This window comes from Glycine max, chromosome 9, assembly GCF_000004515.6.
Source record: "Glycine max cultivar Williams 82 chromosome 9, Glycine_max_v4.0, whole genome shotgun sequence".
Taxonomy (NCBI): Eukaryota; Viridiplantae; Streptophyta; class Magnoliopsida; order Fabales; family Fabaceae; genus Glycine; species Glycine max.
In genome coordinates this window covers 45584742-45596115 of record NC_038245.2, presented here as the reverse complement: position 1 = coordinate 45596115, position 11374 = coordinate 45584742, and the positions used below count along the sequence as shown (strand labels likewise).

Below are 11374 nucleotides of genomic sequence, written 5' to 3'. Positions count from 1 at the left end.
AAAAGAGCAAAGAGGAAACGAGCAAAGCCCCGGCTTCATCATACATGCAGAGAAGATGAAGATAGAAACTGAAACTATTAGAGTATCCAAAAGAAAGTTAATGGGCAAAGGCATGGGTGCTCTTCTCAAAGAAGGTAGAGGAAGGTTTTATATACTTAGAAGATGTATCATAATGCTTCTATGCTCCCATGATTAGTGAGTACTTATAAGTTATGTTCATATAATATAGTACTTCCAGCATAAATTTGTATATTACTGTCTCCTAAAGAGAAAGAGATGGGAAGTTGTTCTAGTTTGACATAAAACAAAAGTAGTTGGTTTCTTTTATTCTCTTTCAACTTTTTTCTTGCTCTAGTTATCACAAAAACAAGTAATATATTATGCATTTTCTCTATAGCTAGCCTGCATCATGGTGATCTATCAGGTTTTCTTACCATTCTCTCTTTTTTCTCTAATCTCAATGAAACTCATTGAACATAAATAATTTCTTATGAAATGTGGCATAAAGAATGATATGAAGAATCTCTTCTCTTTAGGAGATAGTAATATACAAATTTATGCTGGAAGTACTATATTATATGATTTCTGATGGTGCAAAATCTATTTGTGGCATAAAGAATGATATGAAGAAGGTTTTGCTGCAAATGATATTAGTTTCACTAAGCTATTAATTATATACTTTAACATATATGTCTTTCCCTACTGATGAAACTAAGATCAATCACTAAGATATATTACATAACCCAAAGGGAAGCACTGATCGGAAGCAACTTACTTCAGTATTTTATTTAATTACTCTAGTTACAACCACTAACTCTTCATGTTTCTTTCAAATTAAAAAGAAAAACTCCAGGCCTAACTTCAAATTACTCATATGTCAAACTATACCCATCAATTAGATTTGGTTTAGTTTCATACTATAATAAATCTTGGACTTAATTAAAGAGAATTTTGGTACCCAAAAATATCAGTCATGAAAGTTCAAACCAAGATATATTACATAACCCAAAAGGAAGAAGGTGGGGTCAAGGACTATCTCACTCAATCATCAAGACTCTCACGACCAAACTTTCTTCAGCAATTTAAGAGGAAACTACTTAATGCTTTTTGCTTGGCAAGACAGAGAGATGGGGTCAAGAGGAAATAATATATAGATTGAATGCGAAAATAGAAAATTATATATATTCCCCTTGGTTGGGTGAAATTCAAATTGAATATTCTTATTTTCTTATCTTTTGCATATTCTTCCTTCTCAAAGAAGATAATAGAAATTAAGCTTTGATTTTCATCTCTCGTGAAGTCATTGTCTCAGGATTTCACCCTTGCAAAAAAGTGGAAATGATTAAGACTAATTAAAGTTACATAAACATGTATTTAGTGCAAAATTATGAAACATGATGAATGTTAATTAACAGAATTCCGTGAACATGCATGTATAAATAGTAAGAAACCAAGCAGATATTAATTACTACTTCATTATTATAAGTCTAAGGCCAGGTGGATGGAACTTTTTGTCATTTTTTTTGCCAGTGATGGGACTATTGTCTTGACATGGCAGTATGATCTCTCCACTTTATTTCTTTAAAAAGTGCCCAAATAAAGAAAAGAGAGAAAGTAAAATAAAATAAAATAAAATAAAAAATAATAGATAGCAGATATATGAGTAGTAAAACATTGGTATTTCTTGGTTTTCCATATTAGGAATTCATTAATTATTTATTAGACCTCTAAAACAAATTTTTTTACCCTAGAAAGAAAAGGAAAGGGGGAGAAAAACTTCGATGATTTATAGTAGTACCGTGCATGGATGACAATCAGTGTTAGACTATAACTGTTCAAGAATCTTTAATTTGTCGGTACAGAACATGGTTAGCTAAGTACCATCAACGATCAACCTATTATGCTTTTTTTTTTTGTGAACTTGCCGTAGTGTTTATAACGCAAAAAGTAGACATTTCGTAAGGACCTCCTCTACTTTTTAACAAGTCAATACAATTTTTTTGGGGTTTCGTATAATGAACAGTTTAACTGCTTCAAGTTGAATTTTAAAATGCATGAGTTAAGTAGAGTATACATAAAACCAAATTTTAAAAAATGTTAAGTACACTTAAAATTTGAAAGAATAACAAGTGAATTTTGAGCACCCATCTAAAATTCATACATTTCATGATCCAAAGTATTATGTTTTTGCTTGCATTTTTAATGGACTGTATGTCATGTTTCATTAGCCGTCATGACCCATCTAAATCTTGATGTTTTTCGTTAGCATAGTTGTGAGTGAGTCTCACCTTTTCCATCCGAAAGCAACTCAGTGCCATGAATGGTGATATATGCTACAGTTTCCTTAACCTAAAATATCGGCAATAAAATCACCCAGAAAAATAAAATGGCAATGCATCACACAGAGAATACCATCTTACCCTTGAGCTCTGATTTCATATAAGTTAACAGAGTCAACAATCACTCATGAATTGTTACATTGTTAATCCAAATTTCTAGTTTACAAGATAACTGTAATCATCCATAATTGTAGAACAAACTCCCATTGAGATCTTTAAACAGAAACGTGTATACCTACAGAATTTATTCCTCCTTGCTTGATGGCCTCTGGTCAGTAAATAGAGAGGGCCCATGAAGAGGTATAACGGATTGGAGCCAAGGGTATCTTCATGTGTTTATGCATTATTAGAATGAAATCTTCACTGACCTTCATCTAAGGTACCCACAAAGCATTTTTCCAATAAGAATTCAGCATTAACCCAAGCATGGTATTTATCTGATTCAAGAATTAAGGAAAAGGACGGAAGTAAACCTAACAAAATAGAAACTTTATCCATGTTGGGGAACAAATGAACATGTTAGGGCACCTACGTTGAAACTTGAATCATAGGCATATGGCATGTGTATGAACTATGAACAAACAAATAGGAATAACCAGCATAAAATAGGAATAACCAACATAGTCCCCTTTGCAAGTACTTAGAAACCTATTTAGAACTTACTTGAGAATGATATATACAAAACATTTAAGACCCCAATGATATGTCATGCGTAAAAATCTTGGATTATTTTATATACTATCTCAATACCCAAATATCTTATAAATGGGATTCTAAGCATTTAGGAAATTAAGATCTCCACCTGTTCTTACCAAACACCTCTTAAGTAGGTAGATTTATTTCTAGGAAGAGAAGTTATGCAGGCTCCAAATCCAGATAATATAAACTCCACGTCATAACTTGAATTCCTCATATAGAACATAGCTAAGATATAAGAAAACGTTTTAGAAACCTACAAATTCATTATCAACCATAATATTTCTCATGTTAGAAGCATTTATGAAGGTTGACTAGCATGTTCAGAGCAATGCATACACAGAAAACTGTTCACAGAGAAATATCGACATCTGAATGACAGAATAAAGTGAAATCTAACCAAAGGTAACATTAAATTAAAACAGACAGAAAATGAAGGACGCTCACAATCTTACTAAATCACAAAAGGGATACTGAATAGAGATGTGCAATCTTTTCCCACTGCCTTCATCAACATATTAACACCTGCGCAATTTTTTAATTTTGTAATATGATTTTTTGTTAATATTAACATCTTTCTTAAGAATTTTTAATTTTAATGAAACCAGTAATTGGAATTATAAAAGCTACGCGTGATCTTGCAGATTGACTTGATAGCTGTACCTCCAGGGTGAAACTTCATGTATGGAGATATATTATAAACACGGCCTTTTAATACAGTCCACATTTGGCCCTCGGTCTGGTGTTTTCTAACTTCATCCATAGAAATAAGTCTCTTGTTTGACTGCCCTTTCAGACCTGGAACAAGATAGACAAGAATCTTATCATAAAATTGACACATTGCATCACCTCTCATTCTTAAAAGAAGTAACGCCAAACAAGTAAAGAACTAATCATAAGTTTAATAAAAGCAGTGGTAACCAAAAATTTAGTGTAAAAATACTATTTGACAATGGCATCTTTTACAAGTTAAACGATAAAAGCATCTAGTAATAGGATTGCAAGTGATAATCTCCTATAAATGCATATACACGTGGTCTGCTTGCTTTTAGTCCAACAACAGAGTTCGGTATAATAAGGAATTACTGCCAATATTGTCAAGATCACTGGTTAAATTGTGAAATCCCACGATTTTTACGATCTCATGGTCTTCTCCGAAGCTGGATCATGCATGAAGTCGTTTCTCAGTGGGATTGGACAATTGTCCTGATCCTGCTAGTTGGGTTTTCCGGATAGGGTTGCACAATGCAGTTCACCCATTTTTTTCCCTAACTAAGAGATTCTTCATTTATTCTCAGACCTATTCTCATGTACGAGCCACACTCAGCCCACCCCCATTCTCTCTGCCTCTTCGAACATCTCTCATTCTCATCTCTCTCAGTTCTAATTTCTGAATTGTGTTTGTGGCTGTGCTTCAGTGCTTGTGCGTGTGACTGATCCTAAGCATCTCTCCCTCAAGTCTCAACCCTCTCTACTGTGAGTGCTTTGTCTTAGTGATTCTTCCTATTTTAGTGGCTTGTTTGGTGGTGCTCTATGAAGCACCTGTGCTTTAGTTTGCTTCAAGGATCCGTAGTTGATATGTATCAGATCCCAGTACTCTTGGTCTTGGATGTTTCACTGATACATATCAGCGAAGCAGCCTTCAACCGAGCCTTTAAAAGAAGAAGTTATGAAGCTTATATAATATAGATATTACAAGTAGAGAATTGGGACCGAAAGTGCACAAAAACTGACAGCAAATTTTATGAAGCTTATTTTCAAGTATCAAGTATCAACTATAACAATCAACCACAAACCAGTTTGGATAAGCTTATCCAGAAGCTCTTAATTCTTTAATATGTATTTCTCTTACAAAGCTCTAAGCAATTGGAAGAAATTTTGAAAGACGAGCCAACAAAGATAATGATTGCAATTGCATAGTAAAAAAACTGAGTATGAGAACCTGCAAGGTCAGGATGTGTTTGGGTGAGCTTGAGCCAGTCCATTTGACTATAGCCTTTCTCAAAAGGAACTTTAGCCCGAACCGTTGGCTTCTTAACGGAATTCTTCTGTGCCGGTGACTTTAGAGACGAGTTGTTAGCCTGAGCTGGTACTAATTTTGTGGTTGATTCACTTGGCCGACTAGAAGCTGTGCTAGTTACAGTGAAAGACAAAGAACCAACAGTAGCCTCCTTCTGATTGGGTAAAGCACTATCCTGAGTAGTATTAGTTGCATTTGAAGATTCTTCTTCAATGGAAATATCAGCTATATCTGAAGCAAGCTTGTTTGTTTCAAGATCAACAGGTGCACTGACCTATATACACGCATGGTATCCAATCACATGCATCATCATTGACAAAATAAATATGAAGATAAAAACAAAAATGGCATTTCATATGCTTGCTAATGCTATGTTTACCTGACAAAATGTGAAATCATCATCAGTGTCCATGGTAGAGTGTAGATATAAGATCGATTACGTTTCAGCAGCAGCTGCAATTGAATTTCGTAATAATCAAGTTAATATAATATATGATCACAGGCAGAATCTAATTCTAGTTCTAGGCTCTAGCTAGGGATTTATCATCACCTTCCCTCTTTCTCTCTTCTTCCTTCTACTCTCTGCCCCTGCGGATATGAAATTTCTAGCATACAACTCAATAACTACACGAAACTAAAGCATCCATCAATTGATTCGATTTTCTGCAAGAGAAGAAATGAAATCGAAACAAACACCCACCCTGCCCGAGCAAGTTGAATTACGACTTTCACCTTACACGATGGGCCGGCTGCTGTGGGCCTATAACAAAAGCCCACGTAAGTAAAGTCTCAGAGTCCAGCCCCCTATCAATTATCTTATCCAATGTGTGTCCGCGGAATTTATGATGATATTGAATTGTTGATAGAGATTAGAGAGTCATGTGTGTCTGTTCAAAGAAACAAGAGGGCCTATGTACCAATTCAAAACTAGCTTCATCTCTATATATGCATAATTCATTGTGTTATTGACTTGGAAAATGTTCAGCTGGAGATTCAATATGTTATCTAACACTTAGAGAGAATAAAAGAATATAGATATAATAGGTTTTTTTATGCTTCAGAAATAAAAAAGACTAATTTATATGAAAAAAGGTGACACCCCTAGCATCTGCCAACAAATGACGGTCCTCAATAGTTCCTTGAGCATTGTTCGTTTCCATGAGTTTCAATTGTTCAATGTGAGAGGCTGAGATACTAGAATCAGATCAGGACTATCAACATTATTGATGATGTAAGGATCATATGGATCGTCCATGATAAAAAGCTCAAATGGTTGAAAAACTTCCGAGATGAAAGATGAAGGGAATAAAAGAGGGGAAGAAGGTTGCGGAATTTACACTTCTAATACCATATTAAGTTCTAGAGAAAATTGTATTATTCATTAAAAAATTGAATTGATACATTATAGGATCGGGTATATCTACACAGAGGTGTCTCCCCCTCATTCTCAAAGATCTAATAAATTTTTCTAACAATTTTCTTAAAAACTATAACAAAAAAAAATTGAAAGTTAAAATACACGTGTGTGTTGATATAGATAATGATAAAAAATCATCCATGGGCCTCCTTCAATGACCTTAATTCCATCCTCCTTTAAATCAAACTTCACCATAAAATACTTGTTACCTATATCCACCATATCAAAGCCAACAACGAGTCTCCAAAGTTTGGTGACTTGATCATGCAACATTTGAAAGTTGATGCATTTCCCCACAACTTTGATGACAAGGGCATCTTGCCATGGCAAGCATAGTCCTTTAAAGACAAAAGGGTTAATGATCACTTTTGAGTCTATTGTCATCCTTGAACTTTATCCTAGCTAGATTATGCTTTAGCAAATCAACAGAAGGTCTAACAGAAACTTTTTCTTTGCTCTGCATAACCTTCTCCTTGAAGGACACATTATTCTGAATAAAACTGCCTCCACCGTTATTTGGTGGCTCGTTTCCAGAACTTGATCCACTCGCAATACTTGCAGAGAAGACAAAATATTTGTGACTCTCAACCCTTTATATATAATAAAGCTTATAATGTGATAGGAAAAAAATAAAAAATATTAATAAATTATATAAAATTATGAGTGATTTAATATCACTATTAACTTAATCACTTAAATTGTCACTATGCAATAGTCTTACTATTGTTTATATATATGTATATATATATATATATATATATATATATTAAATTTTTAATAATCTGATCTTAGTCCTATAGATTTATTTAATTAAAAATATTATTATGCATATTTATTTTTATTAAGTTACATAAATAAATAGCCTAATTTATCATGTTTAATAAACTTTTTGATAAGCCTAAATATAGTGTATTTAAATAAATAAGCTTATTTTAAAATTCAAGTCCAACCTTTCTACTAAAGAAGGAAGCCAAGCCATAAGTCCCACTCCTAATGTTAACGTAAAATAAATTATATTTTTGTTTTATATATAAACCCACTCTTAGTTGTGTTTGATATGTTCCTGTAAAAAAAAGATTGTTTCATATGTCAAATATCCAGAGTTTTGTATGTGGATAATTAGTTACTGTAGCGGCCTCCAGGGACTAAGCGCCTGTGGCCTAATCAATAAGGCGTCTGACTTCTGAGAAAAAATGTAAATTATATTAAACCCAAAATGATACAATAATAAACGGAACATACCCCGCACCCGCACTTAAAGAAAATCAAAAGTCTCCCTAATACAAGAAGACATATATCAAGATGCTAAAACAAATGCAACAAGTGCGCTTGTCTATACATAAGAAACTTAATCTTGCTCTCTATGACAGAAAATTGATAATATGCACACAAGACGTGTCACTCATTTGTTTTCGCTACTCACAAGCACAACATATTAATACTACTTATAAGCACTATGTCCATCCATTAAAAAAAAAAAGTAAATTTTGGAGTAACTTTTCTAATCCAATTCAATTAAAAATTAATATTTGGACTAACTTTTATTTTATTTTAACATGAAAAAATGGAGTAAAAATTCTTAAAAAATTAAAAACTTTATTTCTTTATAAAAGAGATAGACAGTAAAATTTATAAAATTAAGAGAAAAAATCGTGAAAAATGTAAAAAAAAATAGTTAAAGAATCGTGATCAAAACAGAATGTATTTAAGGCTCTAAATGAATGTCTTAGACAATTTATAAGTTATATAAAGGAAAAAAAATTATATGAACAAATAAAATTATCGTCACAAATAATGCGAACACGTGTCTATTAATTAAATTTTTAGATTTAATTTTTAACTTAAATATAAAGATATAAAATTATAATTAGAAATATCATTTTCTTAAAATAAATCGGTCTAATAAAAAATTAATTAAATATCAAATAACAAACTTCATATACTAAAAAAGAAAAAAGAAAATTTCACGTTGGAAGAACAACTATTAGTGGAAACCAGTATCTTTTATGCGAGTGCTTCTCTGCAAAAAGGAAAAAAGCAAACAGGAAATTCATAAGATATGATATCATCAAAATCATTACATCTTTATATATAATCTTAATTACTTTGATCCTTTTTTTTGAAGCTCCGCCACTGATGAGACTAGCCATTTGTCAAAGTCATGCATCATGGTTTAATTCCTCACCAAACTTTGCATTTTAAGCACAGGTACTGTATATTACGGAAAGGGTTGTGAACAACACCCAATACAAAGTCGCAACATATTTGAAAAAATGTATTTTTAGTTTCCGTAATTTAATGTTTTAGTAAACTAATATACAGAATATTTGGATAACAAGCACATATATTGTCAAACACGTAACTGATCCAACGACGTATTTTACCTTACTACGTAATTAAAAGGCCGAGTACTGGTGTCTTCTTTAAAAACAAATTTTTAGAGTAAAAGTGATAAAAGAGATGTTAAAGCTAAAGAAAAGAACATAAGTAATAAAAAAATAAAAATAAAACAACTTATAAATGTTCTGAATTTTTATTTTTAAAAACTAAAATAAAGATGTTTGTTCTGAAAAGAGTTTTCAAAACTACTTTTATGAGTCTTATCAAATAAATTCTTTTATTTCATTTTTATTTTAAAAAATAATTTTTCAAAAAACACGAAACAAGTATGCTATTTTTTTCTTTTATTTATCTTTTATTTAATTATTGATTCACTTCAGTTTAGCATATAAAAAGATAAATTATTTATATATTAAACAATTTAAAATTTATTTTATATTCAGTGAGACTCGCTGATTAAAAAATATTTAGTAAGACTCAAAATTTATCTAATAAAAATACATTAAAAATGTGTCAAATAATATATTTCAATATTATATTCATAATTCAAATTTAAATTAGAGACATGAAAACATCTATAATAATTTTGGTGATCGGTTAGTGGATCACTGGATTGCCAATTGCATCAAATTCCTGTTATTTTTTCATGAGGAGGAGAAATTAAGCAGGTCATAATATACATATTGTCCCAAATAAGTGTAAATAAGCGTCTCGAAGATTAATTCTATAATCAATTCTAAAGATTAAAATTTATAAAAGTATCTCAAAGTCTCGTTTTTTTAAGGATCTCGAGATCCTGTTAAAAAGTTAAAAATCTTAATTATATTTATTAAAAAAACAAATAATGTATTGAAGGTTAATCATTCATACATTCAATTAATTTGAAGTAAAATAAAAAATAAAATAATTTTTTTCCATCTTTTAAGATAATCGAGTCTGACATTACTCTTTAAAAATATATGTTTAATTCATTTAATTTAACACCATTAAATTAAATTAAAGTATACTCTCATTTTTTGAGAGATGTAAATGTCATATTATCCTCTCCTCTTATACGGTCTAATCTATTAATACCGTTAAATAATTAAAAGCACAAGAGAAATTATAACTAAATAATAAAAATTGATAATAGAAAACAACAAAGCATAGCATCGTAATTGTTATTATTAGGATAAGTGACCTATTTCATCAATGAAAGTGTTTGGTATGGTTACATTAATTCCTGAAATTAAGAAAATTCAAAATAGATTATTCAAACTGTCACATGTCAATCATGTTAGTTTAGTTTTTAGAGTACCTCTGTTAATGTTAATGTTCAGGCCAACATAACACGACATTTGTATGAGTAATAGTAGAACCATTTAAATTTAGTTCCTAAACATAATCATTTATTATAATTTTATTCCTTAAAAATGCTTTAAAGATATCAATTAAGTCACATGTGCATGTAGATTATAGCATAGACGTCACCTTTATATTATCTCAGAATTTCGTTCCTTTTTCCGCATTTTCTTTAATTCCCTTCCTCCGAGACACTTTACAATTCATCTTTCACTTTCATTGCTACTGTCTATCTTCTAAGGCCACCATTTAAAATTTTAAGCATGTGGAACCACACCGATAAATTTAATTTTAAATTAAATTAATAATTATAAAATTAATTTTGATAAAAATAAAAATTACTCTTGCTTCAATTCCATTATGATTTTATGCATCATAATTAATTTTATAATAATTTTAAAAACAATTCAAACATATCAAATTTGATCAAAATCAAAATTAATCCATATCACTATGATTTAGTATGATATAGAGACTATCCAAACAATTTGAAACATATACAAACAAAGTTGGCTGGTTAAAATTCTAGCACGATAATTTTGTTACATTGGTTCTTGCTACAATTAATATACAAAGTACTTTTACAACGATTTTTCGCTACGTGTAAAAGATAACTTTTCTAAATCGATTTCAAAACTATTCTAAAAATATACTCACTATCTACCGATGTTGATTTGACACCCCTTAAAATCGATCTAAAAAATTAAAACCAGCAAATATAAAAATCCCTTTTTCGTGCCAGTAATTAGGAAACTACTTCAATGGATGGTTAACCAAATGAATTTCTTCCACGCAAGAAACAAGTTGATCGGCACAACTTGATCATCAAATAATATATTGTATCTCAATCTTTTAAACTTCCTTTACATCTCATAAATTAGTAGGTCCCGGACTCCAAATTTCTGTAATCGTCCGCACTATTTGAATTGACTCACTAGCAATTAATAGCCTAAGAAGGGCTACGGTGCTTTTGTCTTTCATCTTAAATAATAACACGTATTTGTGTTTTTACATCTCACTCTTAAAACACCTTTTAATAACAACTTATGTTAACAGATGGCGTCATATATTAATTAAAGATTCATTGTTGCTTTGCATCCTTTAAATAAAACTTTAACAAAAACATGAATAATGTGAATAGGTGATGTTTGGTGGTCCGGGGAATACAACATTGGAAAAGTGGCGTCAGTTTATACTTATCAAATAATTAATTAGTAGAGT

At 30.9% G+C, this 11374-nt stretch overlaps 1 protein-coding gene across 3 annotated transcripts; it reads right to left on the bottom strand.

Moving 5' to 3' along the window:
* Positions 1 to 2409: 2409 nt before the first annotated feature.
* On the bottom strand, positions 2410 to 5973 carry LOC100811238 (cytochrome b5 domain-containing protein RLF). Of its 3 annotated transcripts, none has more exons than XM_003534347.5 (6): positions 5606 to 5973; positions 5435 to 5508; positions 4978 to 5329; positions 3699 to 3833; positions 3510 to 3560; positions 2410 to 2776 (listed from the first exon to the last, which is right to left on the bottom strand). In XM_003534347.5, exons 2-6 carry the CDS (start codon positions 5465 to 5467, stop codon positions 2700 to 2702), a joined length of 648 nt encoding a protein of 215 aa, XP_003534395.1. In that variant the 5' UTR covers positions 5468 to 5508; positions 5606 to 5973; the 3' UTR covers positions 2410 to 2699. The 3 variants fall into 3 exon arrangements, with proteins under 3 accessions (XP_003534395.1, XP_040861054.1, XP_040861055.1); XM_041005120.1 differs by having other exon boundaries at positions 2410 to 2713; positions 3483 to 3560; positions 5606 to 5767; XM_041005121.1 differs by having other exon boundaries at positions 2410 to 2713; positions 3491 to 3560; positions 5606 to 5767.
* Between the last annotated feature and the right edge of the window lie 5401 nt (positions 5974 to 11374).